This window comes from Scleropages formosus, chromosome 20, assembly GCF_900964775.1.
Source record: "Scleropages formosus chromosome 20, fSclFor1.1, whole genome shotgun sequence".
In the NCBI taxonomy this organism is placed as follows: domain Eukaryota; kingdom Metazoa; phylum Chordata; class Actinopteri; order Osteoglossiformes; family Osteoglossidae; genus Scleropages; species Scleropages formosus.
In genome coordinates, this window is record NC_041825.1 from 25764474 (window position 1) to 25786110 (window position 21637).

Consider the following 21637-nt stretch of genomic DNA (forward strand, 5'->3'; position numbering starts at 1 on the left):
CTCCTAATTCAATCTGGATCAGGTTTAGATTGCAACATGAAAGAAATGTATTATTAGCAACATTATTAAAGAGCTAGCAAAGATATCAGGCCAAATTCCTCAAACTGACCTGTACCACAAACTGCTTCACATCAGTAAAGAAAGCCCTAATCCCACCACGTTTAAGAAACATTAGAGAAACAGATGCTGCATTATGATTGATAGCGGACTTGTGCTGATCAAAGTTCCCTTACAGTATGTGCCATAAGTTACATCTTATTCAATGCCACAATTCTTTAAGGCCACTGAATTCATATTTTTGTAATACTATACATATTTTAAATACAAAACATTTTGGCAAAGATTTATTTTACACATACACTAATAGTCACTGTTTACTAACAGAAGCCTTGTTACAAAGCACATTTAAATAAATCTTCACAGCTAGGTGGCACAGCAAGTAGTGCTGCTGTCTCATAGTACCTAGGTGGTGCAAGAGGCTATGGGTTCAATCCCCCCTCAGTCTGTGTGGAGTTTGCATGATCTCCATGGGTCTGTGTGAGTTTCCTCCCACAGTTGAAAACATGCTGTTTAGATCCCCCTTGTGTGTGTGACAGAGAAGGTGCATTTTACTGATGTATGGATGAGTGATCCATTGGAAGTAGTGTATCCAGCAGTGTAAGTCACCTTGGTGAATAAGGTGTGTGGGCTGATAACAAAACAGTTCACTGGAAGCTGCTTTGGATAAAAGCATCTTCTAAATTAATGTAAATCTCACAACAGATGTCCATTGACAAGGAAGTTTGTACAAGTGTAAGCTTTAGATATGTTCATTTCCAAATTAAACTCACCCTTTGTAACAATGCTCTGTTCAGAAGACACACACTTAAATTTTACTCCATTTCACTTTCCAAAGGGCAAACTGTCCCAGTACTCTGTTCTCTTCCACAGCAAATGCCTCAGGATCCTGGCTCTCACTCTAGTCTGAATCACTATAATCTGCTACCAGAGACAGTATAGCATGGGAGCCATTCTCCCCATCCTCCGGTATCTCTGAACCACCTGACAATATCACTGCGCCATTGGCTGCAGAAGCATCTGTGTCAGGAGTATCAGTCTCTGTACACATATGGCTCATGCTGGCCTTCATTTCAGAATTTATTACTGTAGACGCTGCTGTCATTCCAAGTTGTGCTGAGCACTCCTCTAAGATTTCAGGATCCCCACTCTCCTCTATGTTGTTACTGAAGAAGGCCTCAGGGTCAGATGTCTTGCAGGCCTCCATGGCAGTGCCCAACAGCTTTGCACTGTCTGTCTTCCTGCGGATGACACCAAGAAGGCTGTTTGGTGTAACAGCATAAGGACCCTTTGCAGCTGCAGTCAGCGCTGCCCCTCGATGTGCTTGTGCCAGTTTCTGTAGAAGAGTCCCACTTGTGCCTGCCTGGGGCTGAGAGGAGCAGAACCATGAACGGTTTAAGATCTCTCTGCGTTTGCTCCGCTGGCGCTCTTCATAAGCTGCAGGGAGAAAATCAGACATGCCGCAAGTACAGTCTTCAACAAGAGGGGTACTTACTCAAATCCCAGAATGGTAAATTATGTTTATACAGAACTGAAGCTCCTGAAGTGATTCACTAAATATGTAAAACATAATTGCATAAAATCTATAATACACAAAATACATAACATAGCAGGATAATCCTCTAAACTGTATGGTAATTATAGGCTTCCCTCACATAAGATGCACAATTCACTCCTGAAAATCTGCTTGTTAAATGCATTCTCATAAAACAAACCCTTAATTACTGTTAAGTAGGAACAATGACAACTTCCTGAGCCACAAAATATTCACCCATTTTCCCACCAAAAACTCCTGCCTTATCTTTTATTCATGTGGAAAATATAACTAACCTTTCACTCTGCCATCTCCTCAACTAAAACAACCTTCTTCCACAACAAAATAGTCTCCAGTTAAAAAACCACAGACTGCCACTTGTCTCATCCCTACTCTGTCCTTCACTGCCTCCCTCTCCATCTTCTCTCACTGCTGATGGCTTTGCTTTGTTTTTCAGAGACAAAGTCAACGGAATCATGGACAAGTTCTTGGCACCTCCTTGCCCTGATTGTGCTGCACCTCCCTGCGAAGTCACGCTCTCCAAATTCGAGCCCCTGTCAGAATCTGAAATCTCTGACCTCCTGCTGTCACACAGAGCCACCACCTGCTCACTAGATCCAATCCCATTGTCACTCCTACAGACCATGTCCCGCAACTCTCCACCTTCATCTCCAAGATCATCAACTCCTCGCTCTCTTCTGGCTGCTTCCCATCTGCCTTCAGAACTGCGATCATTTCACCTCTAGTAAAAACCCCAAAAAACAGGGGTCAAGGGTCAAAAACCCCAAAAAACAGGGTCCAGAAAGGGACCCTGACTCAGTGCAAAATTACAGACCAACCTCCCTCCTACCTTTTCTGTCAAAAACTCTTGAACGGGTGGCCTGTGATCAACTATCTGAATTCTTCACCCAGAACCATCTCCACGACGGATATCAGTCTGGATTCAAAGTTGGTCACTCCACCAAGACGGTGCTCCTGGCAGTGTCCGATACTCTCCGGTCAGCTAGAATGGTCTGCAGCATTTGACACTGTCAACCACCGGATTCTACTCTCCTCTCTTAGTCAGTTTGGTCTCAAAGGAACAGAACTAAAATGGTCCGAGTCCTTCCTATCAAGTGGTCTGGCAGGGCTCCCGTTCTTCTCCTCTGCCTCTCTCAACTGGTATCCTGCAGGGCTCTGTACTGGGCTCTCTACTCTTCTCAATCTACACCTCTTCCCTCATTGCCTCCCATGTATTCAATCACCACTGCTATGCCAATGAAATCCAGCTCTTCCTCTCACTTCCCCCTAGAGCAACAGACATTTCCACATGCATTGCTGACTGCCAATCAGACATCTCTGAATGGATGTCTGATCACCACCTATAAGGCAACCTCTCCAAAACAGAGATCCTTTATCTCCCAGCTGGCCTGTCTTCCTGTCATGAACTCTCTATCAAACTGGTCAGCTCATTCATTTTGCCTACATCCTCACCTAAGAGTATGGGAATAATGACAGATAGACTTGAATCATTCTCCCAACACATCAAAGCCCACAACCCAGACCCACAGATACATCCTGCACAACATTCACAGGATCTGTCCTTATCTTGCAACAGACTCTGTGCGACTACTTGTCCAGTCCATGGTGATATCCCGCCCGGACTACTGCAACTGTCTTCTGTCTGGTCTCGCAGCTACTACCACAAAGCCTCTACAGCTGACACAGAACGCTGTTGCACAAGTTATGTGAGAACACTTTGGCAAGTCAGACATCTCCCCTCCTCGTCTGTCTGCATTGGCTTCCTATAGATGCACTGGTTATGGCATACAAATGCATCAATGGAACTGCTCCTAGCTATCTACAAGACTTGATCATCTGCTACACCCCAACCATACTGCTATGCTCCTCCATAGCTGCCCGCTTGGTGGTCCCATGCACAAAAAGGTAAGTCTGAACTGAAACTTCCATTCTCATATGTCAAGACTGACAGCTTGAAATATATATTATGAGCATTTGCAATGCAGAGGGAGACTATATTTTATACATTAATATTAAGACAGCTTAGCAAGTATGTGCACATGTAGATATGATTTACAGTAGTTTTAAACACTACTGTAAACTTACAGTCACTGGTCTGAAAAGTAAGCAGGGATGCCAGCCTTTTGTCTTCCTCCTTTTCTGGAACCAGTGGTATGGACAGGCCTGTTCTCTTCCTCACCTCGTCATCCTTCTGCTCTTTCACTGCTATTGCCTTCTTCTCATCCTGCCAGTGTAGTTGGGAAAACAAACACATGGACATGTAAGCATGGTAAGACCACACAAACACACCAAGAAAATCTGGCATACATAAGTACAAAAAAAAAAAAAAAAAAAAAAAAAAGTTAAGCAACCATATGCTTAAAAAAAGAAAAAAAAAACTTTAGGCTGTAAAGATTAAAAATTTTAATGAAAAGTAAGAATAAAGAATCAGTATCATTCTGTAGGTACCATATGAGTGCAAATTATTACGTTATGTTTTTGCACTTCAGCATTTGTTTATATTAAATGAGATAGGTAGCTTTGGCTCTCGCACTCAACCAAAATCAGTAATTCCACAGAATGCCAGTCAAAACCACTCTTACAGAAACCCTTTTGATGGCACTGCTGTAGTTTAGGTCCTGAACACATACCCTGAACTTCCTGCGGAGTGTGCAATTCAACAGAAAGTCATCCTTCCACCTCTCCTGGCGCCCCTGCAACTCAGAGAGTGTGGGAAGAGCAGCATGCAGCTTCTCTTTGTCCTTTCCCCCATGATCCAGCTTATACATGGGATCTGTCTCCAGCTTCTCCTTCTCACTGCTCTCTGACAAACAAGCAAGAAAGGGTTAGGGATATCCAGCCATCTGTGAGGAGGAGGCAGGGATACAGATCCCTGACCTGTATTTTAGTATAGTGCTATAAACATAGCTTTTCAGGTTTTTTTGTAAATCAAGTAATAACCTCAGCTGAGAAAAGGCAACCTAGCAAACTAATTGCTTAGCTGTTCAGCTTAAAGTCCACCCAACATTACTGCTCCAAGCTTGAGGATCATGTAGCTTGTACTGTGGATGCAAATCATATTTATTTACAGTTAACTAAAACCAAACTTTCTTGACTTCAGCTCCTGAAGGGGGAACAAACAAGCTGTGGAAGACCACACTATTAACAACTACATTGTTCTAGACAGGAACAAGGAGCAGGACAGCATAAGAGAGAGTGAGAGAAACAATAATAGGGTACCAGTGGTCAATATCTGTTCATTATCAGCCATATCCCAACGCTCCTCCTTGCGACTCGCCCCACTGACGATCACATAGTCGCAGGTGGCTGGGTCTGTCTGCATTTCAATGTAGTTTACACACAGGTGACACTTCATCCTGAACCTGCAGTGGGTCAACAGTGCAAGATATTAAATGCTAAGAAATTAGTGCTTATTACTTGTGAATGTGGTCATGTCATGACACCTGAAACTCTGCTGTCAAGTTCAGATTTAATTGCATGATGTTTTTCTGCTGTTGAGAAAATATTGTAGTCACATTTGTAATAACCAACATACTATGAGAAGGGGAAAAAAAAAGTTAGAAGTGCAAAACATTGTGAAACTGCTGATAGACATGTTTCCTTACCTGTAGATGGGTGTGGTGTAGTAATTACCCACTTTTTTCTTTTCTGCATTGTATCGTACTCCTGTGAAAATATAGCAAATAAGTAAAATCAGGCAATGTGGTAAAAAAAGCAAAGGTGCAACACCCTCTGAAATCTGTAGTGTCTGCAGCATAAACATAACATCTGTCAAATATGTTTACAGAAGCACTGATGTTCCTGGTAATTGAATAATTAAAAATTAATTATTTGACTAAGAGATTGAAAAGTTTGTATAGTCTCAGGCATATAAAAAAAATTATTATAAAGGAGATAGATGCTCATACCCATGCCTATGTGATTTTTACAACCATCACACCAGATATTGTAGGGCATTTCAAACCTGCAACATACAAGCAGACCATGAACTATTTCTTGTAATGAATTATACACAAACAGGGATACATGCATTACTGTATATATTACAATCATAATCATAAGACTTATTATATAAGGGAAACTTATCACCAAAATACATTTCATAATTAATGTATACTAGAGCAGATTGATAACAGGATTGTAGAAATTGAGTGAAAAATAATTACATTGTATTAAGATACATCTACCAACATGGATTTACTATGACACTGTCAATTTGTGAGAGTTGTGAGTCTCACCGGATGATAAGAATGCCCTGTGACAGTTTCCTGGCTCTCTCCCGCAGTGGGTGGCTCTTCCAGTAGCCATTAAGAGACCCATGCTGTGTTCAAGAGGGAGAGAAAGAATGCTGGAGTCAGACAGATAGATCATTTCTGCCATAGGACAAGGGATGAACAGACAGTAAGACAAAGGCACACACCGTCAAATTCAAGCACATTCAAGGGGAAGTGTGCAAATTATTACCTGTAAAGATACTTCCCGGAGTGTGCACATTGTCAGTATCTACCTGTGAAGTCATCTCCCTCACAGTTTTACACTCTTATTTGCTTAGCTATCCTGAGCTAGGGTTCACACTTACTTTGGCTGGGTCAAAGTCTGGGGGGTAGTACTTGTTTACTCCTTTCCTTTCACCCTGTAAAAATAAGAAAGTAATGTATAATACAAGGCTAAGTTATTCGTTAGAAGTACAGAGAGCTCAAGTTCTCATGAATCAATATCAACAGTGATGGGAAATTTCTATTTTTTTTTTCTGTCTCTATAAGTCACTCCCAGTATTCTACTATTTGATTAAAAGACTAAATTCAATGGTCAAATTCTAAAATTAAGTAAGACAGTTGAAAACTCCTGCTTGACATGATGATTTGATAATGTCTAAGCAGCAGTGTCAGTGTGTGTAAAACGAGATGGCTACTTACCATTCTGTTTGTGTTTGTTCCTTCTTATGCTTGGAAGCTGGAACAAAAGAGAACACATGTGTAAGATCTGGACCTTTCTGAGTCACATGATGAAAATCAATTTAAAGATATTGACTGTTTCACTTTATTTACCCGTCCGTCATCAAATTATAAATCATGATCGTAACCACGCATGCACCAGGACTAGTACACTATAGACATGTCACAGAAGAATTTTATACATACTACACAATTTAAAACAAAAAAAAGATCTGAGGTGTTAAGACTGAAAACATGAAAACAATTTATCAGAATTTCTGAACAGCTTGCTTTGATACATATCAGCAGCAAAGCTAAAGTACTTACAACTGTGAAGATGATCTTCGCGAAGTCGTAGGGTTGTAGACGTCACTTCCGTTTACGTCATATCTGTGTTAGGGCCAATAAAGTACTGCAGCCCTCGTCACATGACAGTATATGCCTGAAGTGATATACACTGCAGTCAGTCGAGAAATCGTATTGTTGTAGACGTCACTTCCGTTTACGTCATATCTGTGTTAGGGCCAATAAAGTACTGAAGCCCTCGTCACATGACAATGTACGCCTGAAGTGATGTACAGTGCAGTCAGTCTTACATGCGTTTAACTTAAGCGAACTCGTATTTGGAGAATAAGCATGCGGCACGGTGGCCCTGCTGGTAGCGGGGTGGTGTTGTCGTGCAATCCGTCGCCATGCAGCTTGTGAGGAATTCGCATGGGTTTCCTCTGGGTACAAAGACATCCATTTTTTTATCAGTTAGTGACGTTGTTGTATTTTTTACTTTATTGACAAAAAAACAACACTTCCAAAAATTAAAAACAATATAATGTACAGAACAATAACAAGATATCGAAATATTACAACAATGGAATACAACAAACCTGAAAAAAACATAAAAAAATTGGAAAATAAATACATAAAATATGTGTAAGATGTCAACAAAAGCGCAGCTTTCTAGTTTTATGGGTTTTAGAAGTTAGAATTTTTAAAAATCTGAGAAAAAATGTTGCATCCAGCAGTTAAGACTTGGCTTGCCGATTCATTTGGTCTGTATGTAAACTTCATCTATTTTGGGACAATACTTTTATTTAATGTAAAAGCAAAGGTGAACAATGCCCCAGAAAATGAGCACAAACTTCATCTTTCACCCGTGTTCTTGTTTTCTTTTTTTTTTAAATATATACTGGATGCAGCAGTTGTAAGTTAGAATGCCAGCATGTACATCGGTATAATATAAAGTGTGACAAGGTCCTGCAAACAACAGGTGGAGATGAAGAACAGCATGCAGCCTAGGACCAGAGCAAAGTTCACATCATGTCTGTCCAGGAGTTGGAAGAGCCGTTGGAGCAACTGAGGCAAATGCTGGTTATTGAATTGGCTGTATAAGAGACTTTCTGCACTGAAAATAACAAACTTTAGGGTGAGGAATTAAAGGTGTGATGAGGTTAGGGTTAGGGTGGGACCTAGTCCAGTAGTGACAGTAAATATGGGAGGGGTGGATTTTCAATGTCTTTCTGACACAGGATCTATGGTATGCACAATTATGGAGAGGCTTTTGTATGCAAAACTTTCAGCCAAGTCACTCTGAGACTGCAGCTGACTGGTAGCAAAAGCCACAAATGGACTAGATATCGGATATATTGGTTATGTGGAAGCAGACATGACCATTATGGGTAAGGTATTGAAGAGAATGGTTACTGTGGTAATGAAAGATTCTTTAGTTTTTAATGACAGGAAACATGCAGTTCCAGGGCTGGTGAGTATGAATATCATGAGAAAATGTTACCAATTGTTGAACCAGCAAAAACTGTCAGCCACACAGTCAGCATAAAGATAGTGGGAACCTGGTTAAAAGCTAGCATTTGAATGTTTGTGTTGGGAGGAGGTGGAACTGGTTCAGTGGCAAAAGTGTGTTGTTAAGCTTGCAAGTGGTTCCAGCCACATCATTTTGTACTACGTAGTCCTGGTAGAGCCACTTGCACATAGGCAAAGTAATCTTACATTTACTCATTTAACAGATGCTCCAAAGCAACTTGCAATGTTAAGCTACTTACATTTAATTACATGTGGCACAGTGGCACAGCAAGTAGTGCTGCTGTCTTACACCGCCTGGGTAGTGCAGAAGGCTGTGGGTTTGATCCCTGCTTGCTCTGTATAGAGTTTGTTTATTATAAAAACTTTAGGGAGAACACAGTGGCACGCGCAGCAAGTAGCGCTGCTGTCTTACAGTGCCTGGGTAGTGTGACAGGACATGGCTTCAATCCCCGCTTAGTCTGTTTGGAGTTTGCATGTTCTCCCCGTTTCTGTGTGGGTTTCCTCTGGATGCTCCGGTTTCTTCCCACACTCCAAAGACATGCTGTTCAGGTTCACCCGAAGTCTGTGAGTGATAGTGTGTTCCACTGATGTATGGATGACTGACCCATTGTACAGTGTATCTAGAGTGTAAGTCACCTTGGGGAATAAGGTGTGTGGGCTGGTAACACTACATAGTATCCATTGTAAGTTGCTTTGGAGAAAAGCACCTGTTAAATAAATAAATGTAAATGTAGGGAGAAAACATAGAAAGCAAAAATTCATGTGAATGGAAACAGTTGTGCATGAAGTGAATCTTATGTATTTGTAGAGATTTAACTCTGGTAGATGGACCAGTAGAAAATGATGTCTTTTTGCATTTGGATATTTTAGTTGGGACCAGCTACTGTAGATATTAGCAGATATTGTGTGTTTACCTGTTGGTGTCCTGCCTGTCCTTTAACACTGCCCAGGTTAGTGTTAAAAGCTCATGCTGACATCCACAACTTACAAAAAAAGTGACAGTTATTCAGAGGCAGCTAACACAGATGATGCTTCAATAAGCAACACATGGTGCTGAGACTGTGCTGTGAAAATGATGTGAGGGCAAATTTTCTTCTTAGCCTGCTTTCTCTGGAGCAAAGCATCAACTGATACCTGGGGGCAAAAGGCACCGGTGTGGTCAGAGACAGGACTTCAAACCACAACAGTGGTGAAACTTACTGTATTGTTAACATAAAATAAATGTAGATATATAAAATAAGTGAGACATACATTCCTATTTTACGTTAAACAGTGAGACATGGAGAGGTGGAGAGAAAGTGGGTGTGATCACAAAGGAACCACGTGCCCATGTGAGGCTGGGTCTGGTTTGCCATGTTAAAGATGGGTTGGGGGACGGAATCACGCGTTTGGGATTCCACGACTAATTCCTACAGAATGCTTCCTATTACAGGTCCGACGCTCCCTACATTCCTGTCATGAGCAGACGAGCCCTATATGGGCTGGTCCTGAGACCAGCTCCAGCAGGAATGTACAGCCAGCCGGCGGTGGACCCAAGCCAAAACTATGAAGCCATAGTTTGGCTGCTTCCTCTAAAAGGGTGATGGTTGCAGACACACACAGATAATTTTCATGCACATTCATTGAGATGAAGCCTAAGGTAATGAAGTAACGCATGGATACATGGTGTTTCAGCTGTTTTGCATTTTCCATTATATCCCACTTGGACCCACAGGTAATATACTTTATATGCACAGGCACAGAACTACGGTAAATGTAAATCCCTTTGTTGCCAGAATTTCAACACACCCAAACACTTCTGTGATTAAAAACCATAAGCGCACACGTGTGTGCGCACACTCTCTGAACCACTTATCCCATACAGGGTCATGGGGAGCCGGAGCCTAACCCGGCAACACAGGGCGTAAGGCTGGAGGGGACACACCCAGGACAGGACACCAGTCTGTCACAAGGCACCCCAAGCAGGACTCAAACCCAAGACCCACCGGAGAGCAGGACCCAGTCTAACTCACTACACCACCGCACCCCCTTAAACCATAAGTAGGTCAACAGTATCCTCAGTACCAGTACCAGTATGCTCAGTTTCTCACTGTTCATAATAATAAATCCTACATGTAACAATAGAAAACACCAAGCACTCCAGTAGCCTGGTGTCTCATCAAAGGTGTAACCTGCCTTGCCTTTATTGTTCCAGGAAAGGCTCTGGACCACTGTGACCCTGCACTGGACAAGCAGTTAGTGTCTCCCAGAACAAAACAACCAGCAGGGCTTTGTTCCCTGCATTCCAACTCTTCCATGAAATTGAGAACACTGCCATTGTGAAATTCCACAACCTGCCATTTTAACCCCATTCTCTCTTTCGTTATACAGATCATCACCTAGCAAGTAATTTATTTTATTTCATCCTTCTTTAATTCCTCTAACTCTTCAAGTCATTTCTCATGTGACTTCAAAACTGTGCACGGTTCATTGCTGTTAGTAAGATCTTACCACTTAGTTTGCCATGGCTCTCTCATTATCCCTCAAACTCTCTCAGTAGGTGTTCGACAGGGCTCAGCACTTTACTGTTTACTCCCGTCTATCTGTACCTCTTCCTTTAGGATTAACTTCCAGTCTTTCTTAGCACTGCTATACAGAAGATACACATATTTTTCTAAGCACTACTATACAGATATGTCCCCATGAATTGAATGAACATGTCTCTCTGACATACCTCCATGGATGACTGATCCTCATCTGCATCTCAACCACTCACTCGCTCACTAACTTTAGTTAACAACTTGTCCTCGTCGGGGTTGTAGCGGTCCGGAGTATATCTCAGAATCACTGGTAGCTAATCCAGGAGGGGTACATCCTGAATGGATTGCCAGTCCATCACAGGATAATCTCAGCCTTTAAAAGACTGAAGTCCTCTACCTCTGGTTAAGTTCTTTCAGCTATCAGGAGCTTACCAGATAGTTTGTTCCTCTCATCCACACTGGTAGTCAAAAGCCAGGGTGTAACAGTTGGCTTCCTGTTGTTGATCATGTTATTTTCTAGACTTTGGTTATGGCTTATAAAAGTCAAAGCACCCAACACCTACAGAATCATATCAATTCCTACACGCCAGCATGAACGATACACTACTGTAACTCTGGCCGTATGTTTATTACCCCCACAAGGGACCCAGAATCTAAAGCCTATAGGTTCTCAATCTTGCCTATAATGTGGTGGAATGAACTCACTCTCTCTGTCTCCCAGGATGTCTGATCCCCTTCCCACATTCAAGAGGTGTCTCAAAATTTGTCTCTTTCAGAAACATTTAGGTAGTTCTTCATCACTGACTTTTTATCTACCTGTAAATAAATGTTTTCCTATAGTCATGTCACTCCCATAGGTACTGTAGTTACTGGAATATGTCCACTATGATGACAGCTGTATTAAACAATCCATGCTTCAATAATTGTTAAAAATCACATTTTTGTTGCAGCTGCACATCTCTGAAGAGAAACATCAATCAAATTCATAAGTGTAAATGTAAATGAAGGAATTAATGAAATTACAGTTAGGATAAACAATCTTGCTAAATGTTAAATGTAACACTCAGTCTGTACTGTCACTGTAATTCTCAGTGGATAAGAATGTCTCCTCACCATCAAAAAAATCTTAATCTTTGGCCTTCTTCTCTGTGTCATTTTGAACATGCTATTTTTTTCTACCTCACATATAATCTCACTGGCATTCTCTTGTCTTGATTTTCAAGACTGAGTCATACATGCACACCTGGGTCAGGGGGCTATCAGGCATTTAAGCATTTTCTCTAATGTTAACCCCTTGAATCCTGTTGCTATAGTCTATTGTATCTTCAAGACTGCAAGCAAGTTGAAAACACATCTGATATCTGCAAATCACATACATTTTACAGCTTTAATGTAACTGATTGGGTGTGTAGTGCCAGTCAAGAGTTTGAGTACACCTTGTATGGAACAAACTAGACAGAAGGATCAAAGCAAAATAACCCGCCACATCTTTGGGAATTGCTGTCAATGAGCTGGGAAAACAAAGTGACTTACACTGCTAGTACAATAAGCTAAACTCCTTATACTCATACACCAGAGCAATATCAGAATCAGAATGAGTTTTATTGGTCGTGTGCTAATGCACACAAGGAATTTACTGTGGTTCTAGGTGCCATCAGTTGTGCCACTATGCTGTCTGCTTTGTCAATGTAGAGTAAGTACATTGCTCAGTCGTACTACAGGAGATGATGGGACTCAAATATGAGTATTTTCATTCCAAGGAAATGGCTCTAATCACTACTCCATCTACTGTACCTTGTGAAACAAAAAAGATTCTACTAAGTATACTCAAACTTTGACTACCTCTGTTTGGCTAGTGTGTTCTTGGAAATTATTTAACTAGGATGTGGTGCATCTGTACATGCTGATGGATTGTGATTATGTATTTATTCATTTGTTTCACTGATGTTAAAGGTATTTACAATTATTTACCCTTTCATACAGAAGGGCAATTTGTATTGGTGCAATTCAGGGTACTTTTCTCAATGGTTCTGGTACAGGAGGTGGGATATGAACCTGGTCCATTTGAGCATAAGGCAGCAACTGTAAACACTGTGCCATCTGCTGCCCCTATGATTATAATGTGTTGCATGTATGCTTATAGATGCTGGTGTGTTCATGAAGTGTGGTTACTGCTTGTGCTTCCATTGTCTCACCAGCAGCCCTATAAAGTGGAGTGTCTTGGCAAGTAGACAGGATGCAGGATTTTTTTGTGGGAGTCCTGCCAGTTTTCAGCCTCCTGCCTTTGAAGAGACAAAAACAGACCATGACAGGTTTAAGAATGGCTCTTGTTATAAACATGCTAAAAATACATCTTGGGTCTCATCATCCCTCTTCCTCTTCTCATGCAAAAACATGTTAGTAGCATGTTAAGCTGCCACTGGACTGTATTTTACTGCATATACTTGTAAACCAGTATATTCAGTGATGATGCTGTTCAAGGTCTTAGTTACTGCAGAGGCATACATAATCAAAAGTATTTTAAAGACAGTAGCGTTCTATAAAACATCCAACATTTGGGACTCTTCCACAGATGACAGTGTCCAGGTGCTTCTGCTTGCAGATGAAATCTGTCCATTAACATCACATGCCCAATTCTGACTTGGACCGCCCTTCAACGGAGTAGAATTATACAACATTAAGAGGACACGGAGGTCAGTTGGGCTATAGCGGTGCAAAGGAGTCAGGAACCACTGAACATGCTGAGAACATACTGATCTAGGGCAAAGACAGACAGGGTTCTGGAAAGTAGAGTGAATCATCTTCAAAAACATTTCCTCCTTTATGGTAAGCAGGTGATCAGGTTCCTTATCTTAATTTTTGCTCTTCTAGGTTTTTTAAAGAGAAAAGGTAAAAGATTACCCCTTATATATAAAACTTTCAAATAAAAATAAATAATAAAGAATCTGGACAAGTTTCTTTTTTAAAATCTGAAATTCCTTTCTATGTGATTTTACTATAGTACAAGTGAATAGTCAAATTCTTTCCATTTATCCTTCACTGTAAGTATTCTTAGATTCCTTTCTATCAGCTCCAGGAGATTCCAAAAGGTCATGTGGTATTCTGTTCTCAATGACCCCCTTCACACCTCCCTTTAAGCGAACAGATCACCTGAAGACTAGTGTTCTAAGTGCAAAGGCAGGATGAGATACTTTATTTATCCCTACAGACCCTGCTTAGGGTTGACCACAGTCATATACAGCAGCAAAGATTCAAAAAAAAAAAAAAGAAATTTTAAGAAACTATGGAAATAAATGTGCAGACTAACACAATCAGTTAAAACTGAAGTATCTGTTTGCTGGGAAAATTTGCTGCAGGGGTATAACTATGCACAGAAATTGTTTTTAACTTCCGAAGAGGCAGTTTTATTGCCTGGTCTTTTTTAAATTTAGTTACTGGCATCTCAACCCTTGTTGAAGAAACATTTCAGGAAGGAAGGGCCAGAGCAAGTTGAAGGTTCAAACAGAGTGTAAGCAGTCTCAAGATCCTGAGTTCTGCTGTCAGCCACATCTTAGCCCCTCAGTCATAGACAGCTGCTATAGGTTCTGTCATTGAAGCAGTGTATAGTGACTATGACTTGGGTACAAACACAAAAAAGCTAACCACAAAGACGATGGCACATCCACTTGTCAACTTAGTTAGCCTCACAGACTGGGAATCTCTAAAATCTTATATATATTGAGTAATGGCATGAGAAATACACAATGAGCAGGAGGTCTTATTGCATTTATTCATTTAGCTAATGATTTTCTCTAAAGAAACTTATGATGTTAATCTACCTACAATTATTCACCCATTTATACAGGTGGGTAATGTTACTAGAACAATTTTAGGGTAAGTAACTTACTCAACAGTAATATAGCCAAAGATGGGGATTGAACCTGCAACCCTTGGGTCCCAAGGTAACAGCTCTAACCACTATATTACCTGCTGTCCCTGGTGAGATAGTGTGATTAGTGTCTGTGCATGTTTGTACTTTACTGTCTACACCTTTTGTAATTTCTGTCATCAAGTATCAATGTCAGTGTTACAACTCCAGTGCTCACAATAAGGGCCAAACTGTGGCACATCCAGGCTGGGGGAGAGGAGGAGTGACTTCACCCCAGCTGTGGGTAATACTTGGTCCTATTTTACCCCCTCTTCCCCAACAGCAAGGGAGACCAACTCGGGAGCTCCAGACGAACACCAGACCCGAGAACTTGAGAAAACGCAAACCTCAGACTCTGAAGTCTCGACGCCCTACAGAGAGAGCACAAGGCACAAATTCATGAAGAAAGCACCCCTTCCCCCGTTCACAGTTCCCCTTCACTGATGCAGCGCACGTGTGAATAAAAAGTCCTTTTCACCTATTAGACACATCTTGCGTGTTTGTGCCGCAAGCATTTATGTGAAAAAACATTCCAACTACATCTGAACAGCAGCTACCATCCTGCCCTCTTTTATTACCCACCTCTACTTGTTGTCCTTTTTGATCGTTGCATAAGGGCAGACAAATGAAAAAAAATGCATTTCTGATAAAATCCCAGAATTTATGTACATGCTACTGAATATGGCGATCAGTCTAGGAATTTCCATTAAAATAACTTCTGTCATCTTTTTTCCTCTCTTTTTTTAATTACGATACTTTCATCCCTTGTTCAGTTAACCCTTTGCTTAACCTTTCTCTTTAAATTTCTTACTTGTTGGTTTTTAATAGCCTTCTTTCTTGCATGTCCCTCTCAGTTATGTTACATGGTCTTTGTTCTCACCGTGTCTGTCATTGTCAGTCACCTTCTCTTTGATCCATAAATTTGCCATTTCAGGTGCTGGGATTAACAATATCTTATTAAACTCCACCTCATATATGTCACGTCAGCAATAAACTCAGCTATAGGGAAGACCTCTTTTTCCCAGGCCTTGCATCAATAAAACAGTTGAGCACTAATGCCAATTATCTCTACCTGCTAAGTACTTACAATGACAAAGATTCAAGGCCAAATGGCCACCCATTCTCCACCTCACCAAAAACATTTGTTGCTCGATTGCAGGTGAGTCGGAGACTTCAGCACATAAAGGGTTAGCTCCCCCAGTTGTCTTCACCCCCAACCTAGGCTCAGAAGGGTATAAATTGAGCAGTAGTGACTCTGGCGTCTTTCAGCATCACTTCTGCTCTTAATCTTGTCCAAGAAGTGCAAGAAAAACGTAGAGATGGAACTACTGCTAATTCTCACTGTACTTCTTTCCTGCATCCATAGGGGCGAGGGACACCTGCTGCACTCATTGATTGGTAAGGGCTCATCTCCACCTGGATCAGTGGACAAATCTACCTGTAACACTGAACACCTGGAGGTAGATAGACAGCATCAATGGCAGAGTCAAAAGGATCTGTTAAACATTACTGACTCATGAATTTGTATTAAGCAAACATGTAACTCCTAGAACTGAGAAATAATACTATATTTGAAACAAAAGTGATATTGTTACACACCTGTTCAGATAAGCCAGTGATTATCTGTGGACTACAATGTTTTAAAATGCACCAGGAGGGCTTGTTAAATGTTGAAATTCATACTATAGTTGTGATGGTGGATATTTGAGGGATTTGTTCAGGCAAAGAACTAATTGGAGGTCAAAATAAGAATTGCTATTCTCCATCCTAAACCTATAAGGTGAACCATACAAATTTTTCTCATTGAAATAAGTTGTGATTGGGGGCATGTGTAACAAAAATCTGAACTTATTACTCATGTGGAAGGGTTTTGTTTAGCATTTGAAGTAAAGGTGGAAATGAACGGATATATCTGTGTGGAACTCCATAATTGGTCATATATAAAGCAGAAGACAAACCTCAAAAAGGAGTACATTAGAAAATGTCAGTTTTTAAAAATGTGAAGCTGGGTGTAGAGGTTATTACATAAGGTGAAACAGTGAACTTGCTGTGTATCGGAAAATAGCTGTAGCCAACTTAATAGTTTTCTTTAAAAAAGCACTGGTGGTGCCATTCTGCAAATCTACAAAATGTTTAATTTAGCACAATGATAATGCAAACAACAATACTGCACTCATAATTTACTAGTGTTAGGAGGTTACTAGTTCAGTAAGTTGAATTGCAAGGTTGTTGCCATTTTAAAAAGACAAAATTTGATTTGTGATAACTGTGCTATAAATTAGTTTCTGCAGATTATTACACTTAGTGCATCATAAGTTGGTGTTATATTTCAGTATGTTTGTAATAACCTCTCCAGTGTTCTCAACCAACTCTCCTTTCCATTACAGAATTTCAGGGGAAGGCTAACTCCCCTCAGCTGGGGGATCTACCAGACAGCAGCAATGGAAAAGAACGTGATGCCGATTTTGGGCGACGGTGGCTGGCGCGTGACCGTCGTGAGGCCGAGTCTCCCTGCAGCTTGCGCACGCTACTGCTACAGGTGCGAGACCTAGGTCTAGGCTATGACTCGGATGAGATGGTGGTGTTTAAGTACTGCAGTGGAGCCTGTCCACTCGTGCGCTCAAACCACGATCTAACTCTCACAAGCCTACTGCTGCGGGGTGCCCTGCCACCCCCCCTACCTGGGGAGGGGTGGCACAACACACCCTGCTGCCGACCAACCCATCACGAAGACCTGGCCTTCCTCGACAACGCACACCGCTGGCATAAAGTGGAGCAGCTATCTGCTGCTGCATGCACCTGTGTAGGTTGAGGGAGTAGAGTATGAGCAGAACAGGTGATAAAGGGGTCATTCCTAGAGAGGGGAGAGTTAACAAAACTTAAAAACATGTGCAATCATACACCTAGTTTCAAAAACAAGATACAGAGAAAGGTGTCTAAAACCACTGGCTACAATTGGACCGCTAGTGCAACTCATACATTTCTGTGAGACAGAATGGGGAAGGGGACTTCAAGTACAATCCCTTGTGCATAGGCACAAACTTGTATAGATGTTGTTTGCCGTTTTCCCTCTTTTTTGAGTAAGAACAACAAACCAGTTGGTTTGAGCTACTATTTACTCTCCCAGTGCTATACTGTGCTTTCTGTCTTGAGCTTCAGTGTATTCCTCATTCTGTGTTTACAGCTGAGCTCAATTTCAGCAAATGGGACATGCTGAATGTCACATTTTAATGCAGCTTAGTGTTCTGTTTTGACATTGGTTACAAGGGCTCTTAAAGTGAAATGTGCTTTCCTGCATTGTGGCGCAACCAGCCACCGTCAACAGAAAAGAACAGCACTGATGCATTTGTTTTTTAAAATTATTTATTTGGAATACTTGTTTTGATGCTACTTAATTTATTTTGTCTTTTTATATAACGAATATGTACCATAATAAACTACTTCCTGAAATAGAAGCAGCTGTCTCAGTGATTATGGCAGACTTCTTAGTCTGCAACATGCCAAGTTTTGAAGAGCAATGCCACTGACTGAGCAGCCATGTTGTGGAGAATATCTGAACTGTAGTCGTTTTGCAGACACGTTTCTTTAAACTTCAAAAGATGGAAAATTCCCTTTATGTGCAAGTTAATTTTCTAGAACTCCCCCAATCTGAGAGGTGATGCAAGTTTCACAATATCTTTAGCACCTGCTTCAATTGAGCAATTTCTACAATTACATTATTCTTCAAAATTAAATCTGAAGGATAGCCACTACAACAGAGCGGAGGGGGGAAAAAGACCTGTCCCTCGGTGACATCAGAATATGTCAACTAATTTATCTAATAAATGAGCAGAGTTGTTCCTCTACTTTCAAAATCACTTGGCACTAGACTGTCAAATGTATAACGTGCCACTGTTGCAATAAGACGTGGTCTCTTTGCTCACTCTGCTGAGAGAGGAAGGTTTCGACAGATGACAGAGATTCGGCGATGCCGGGGTATTCTCCCCCCTGCAAAGAATGATTCTTGATCTTTCAACACCTCATGTGTGAACTTGAATCTTGCATGATCCCTGGAATGAACAGATTGAGGGGAAACCCAGATCACACACAGCCAAATACAATAACAGTGGGCAACTTTCTGTAGAGCTCTGTTTAAAACCTGAACAGCAGCTACCATCCTGCCCTCATACCAATCATGCCAACAGATATTTGCCAACTTTTACCACATTCAGATACCCTAGCCTAGACCATAAATGAAAACTGGCAGGAGAAACCCCTCCAGAAGTGCAGTATGTTTCGCTACCTGAGAATGTACAAGGATCGCCTAGGCAACAACAGATCTACCCAGTCCTTTGTGTTGTCCTCGCTGACCAGTCGCATCACGCTGTCCGACAGCAGACTCAGTCCCGCAATGGTGCTGCCACAGAACTGAAGAAGTTAGAGAAAGATCTGTTGGCCACCTGGACAAGATAAATTAATCATCTGTAACAAAGGCTAGATGTGAAGCAGGACACAGAAAACATAGGCTACTTTCAACTGCACTGGATAAAAGCTTTCAGGACACTGGACAGGGGGAATAACAGATCGTGAATCAAAAAGGAATTAGGACTCTCAGTGGACAGAAAAAAAGGAGGACTTGATGGACTCAATCACAGTGATTAAAGACACATTTTAACATTAAGGACAAAAGTGGACAACATTCATTTACATTTATTCATAGTGGATGCTTTTTTTTCTCCAAGCAACTTATACTGAGATATTTAAAGTTATCTACCCATTTACTACTGGGCGATTTCTTTTTTTTTTTTTTTTTTTACTGGAGTAATTTGGGTAAGTACCTACAGCTGGCAGTGAGGCACAAAGATCTTAGTTTTACCCACTATGCTACAGAATGTCTATATACACCTAATCACTAAGCATCAACATTGAGTCAAGGACACTTATCACACACTCAGCAAAGGCCACTGTACCTTAACGCTGTCCAAGTGTGCTTTTATGTACCCAGCCTTGTCCAGGTCCAGTACATGCACGGGGCCGAGCAACGCGCTTCCTTCTCGGAAGGCCGCACCGCGCACGCGCGCCAGAATAGGACGGCACGCGACGCCCCATTCCAAACGCTCCGTCTCCCGGTATCCATGGATTGCCTGGTGAAATGTTGTCAAAAGGAGTACGTATAAGTTCAACGCTGAAACCTTGAGATAATCAGCCATATTGCGAGCCTGTTCCTAAGTGGGTTACCATAAAGGAAACTTAGCTCTATGCTGTCAGTGGGTAAACAGGAAGCGATACAAAATTTAGGACACGCTATCGCACTTCTGCTTTTTCGGAGAACTGGACTGGACACGCACGTCGTCCCAGTGGTCGAACTCGTAGCGTTTCTTCCTGAGCCCCGGCTCCAGCTCCTGGAGAAGAGCCCGCTCCTCCTCTTCGCTGATGAAGTCCTCCCTCACCTCCACGTGGCCGCGCACTCGCTCCAGCACTTCGGGCGACGAGCCGCACACAAGCCGCCGACTCGCCATTGTGCTGGAAAGCTTTGTGCGTTTGGGCGCCGCATTCACACTCGAGGGTGGATTGAGAAGCATGTTTCTTCTCAGTCGTCGACAACCCACGATTAGGAGCCTCATTGCATCGGTGGCCCTTTCCATGGTTCTGGACGTTTTAATTGAAATGGATTTTGCGTCCCGTTATCCATTAACGTTATTTTGAAACGGGCGTCGCCATTTTTAAATGCCGCTGGGAACTCTGGGATATGGTAATGTTTCAAGAGTGAAAGCGCAAGTATCTCTGAGTGACAGAATAGTATGGCTACATACCGATTAAATGGCATGCAAGATTTAGGGGCTTTATTGTTTGTATGTCCAAGTTAAAACTTCAGTTTAAGTCTTAGATTATTACACACAAATTTCAGGTACTCGACCCTGTCTGTCCTTTGAGTCACATTCTTGCACTGCTGAACAAAGTAGTACAGCAGGCAGTGATGATGGTGCCTCAAATTGTGAGTAGAATGTCACAATGCAACTGTGAATGTGGGTTTGCAGTTTCTACAAGGCAATCCATCTTAGTCTGTTTTATACAACTGCTTTGTGTAATTTTCAAACAGTCTGTTTTTTGCTCCAGATCAAATATCAAAAGCCAAGATGAGATATGGCAGACCATACTGAGATTTAGTTCATATGGGAGAAAGTAAGAAACCAACTGTACTTTAGAATCACACATGTGTGTCTCTCTTTCTGCTAATGTAATGTACAAATTGTATTTTCTATGAGATGTATGGCACTTAGGAAAAAAAAGTGTCTGCTAAATGAATAAAGTGTAAATATAGACCACATAAAAGAAATCCAGGCCTTTCAACATTAAGTGGTATTAAATTTGGAACAGTCTTTAGAACTGCTGCCTTTGGACCAAAAAGTCACAGGTTTGATTCCCAGCTGTAGTACCCTTTGAGCAAGATCATCTTCTTGTTAGTTTTCTTTGCTGCAGGTGAAGCATAAGGTGCCAATGAATCTCCTCCAGCCCTCGCAGGCCTGGACAAGCCTGCTGACTTTATTCCAGGATTTGCCCATCCTCTCCATATCGTCCTCCACAGTCTTCCTGGTGCCCAGCAATCTCTCTCACTTTTGCTTGCCAGGAGGTGTTCATTTAAGTGCTTTGTGTGGGTGTCTGAATTCATTCATGCCCAGCATGTGGCCCAGCCATCTCCAACATCTCTGCTTCACTTCCACAGTGATGTTGTTGATACTGGTGCGCCTGTTCACGTCTCTGTTGCTCATGTGTTAGTCCCAGCGAACTCTGAGAATACACCTAAGGCATTGACCTTCAAAACCTCTGACCCTGCTGTCAGTCTTTTTGTTGGTCCTCGAAACAGAACTGA

General features: G+C 41.6%; 3 protein-coding genes across 4 annotated transcripts; 1 reads left to right on the top strand and 2 right to left on the bottom strand.

The window, feature by feature from the left end:
- Positions 1 to 688: 688 nt before the first annotated feature.
- Positions 689 to 6949, bottom strand: yju2b (YJU2 splicing factor homolog B). 2 transcript variants are annotated; one of them, XM_018740830.1, is made up of 10 exons: positions 6874 to 6949; positions 6529 to 6565; positions 6192 to 6245; positions 5851 to 5933; positions 5521 to 5576; positions 5218 to 5278; positions 4832 to 4974; positions 4243 to 4415; positions 3698 to 3836; positions 689 to 1494 (listed from the first exon to the last, which is right to left on the bottom strand). In XM_018740830.1, exons 2-10 carry the CDS (start codon positions 6529 to 6531, stop codon positions 959 to 961), a joined length of 1248 nt encoding a protein of 415 aa, XP_018596346.1. In that variant the 5' UTR covers positions 6532 to 6565; positions 6874 to 6949; the 3' UTR covers positions 689 to 958. The 2 variants fall into 2 exon arrangements, with proteins under 2 accessions (XP_018596346.1, XP_018596345.1); XM_018740829.1 differs by lacking the exon at positions 6874 to 6949 and adding an exon at positions 6661 to 6860.
- A 2151-nt stretch (positions 6950 to 9100) lies between these two features.
- On the bottom strand, positions 9101 to 21007 carry alkbh7 (alkB homolog 7). Its single transcript, XM_018740874.2, has 5 exons — positions 20115 to 21007; positions 19737 to 19910; positions 19070 to 19194; positions 18711 to 18836; positions 9101 to 9495 (listed from the first exon to the last, which is right to left on the bottom strand). The coding sequence occupies exons 1-5, from the start codon at positions 20409 to 20411 to the stop codon at positions 9378 to 9380; spliced, it is 840 nt and encodes a 279-aa protein (XP_018596390.1). The 5' UTR covers positions 20412 to 21007; the 3' UTR covers positions 9101 to 9377.
- On the top strand, positions 14741 to 18711 carry LOC108927510 (persephin). The gene is made up of 2 exons (XM_018740876.2): positions 14741 to 16185; positions 17175 to 18711. Exons 1-2 carry the CDS (start codon positions 16107 to 16109, stop codon positions 17597 to 17599), a joined length of 504 nt encoding a protein of 167 aa, XP_018596392.1. The 5' UTR covers positions 14741 to 16106; the 3' UTR covers positions 17600 to 18711.
- Positions 21008 to 21637: the final 630 nt, after the last annotated feature.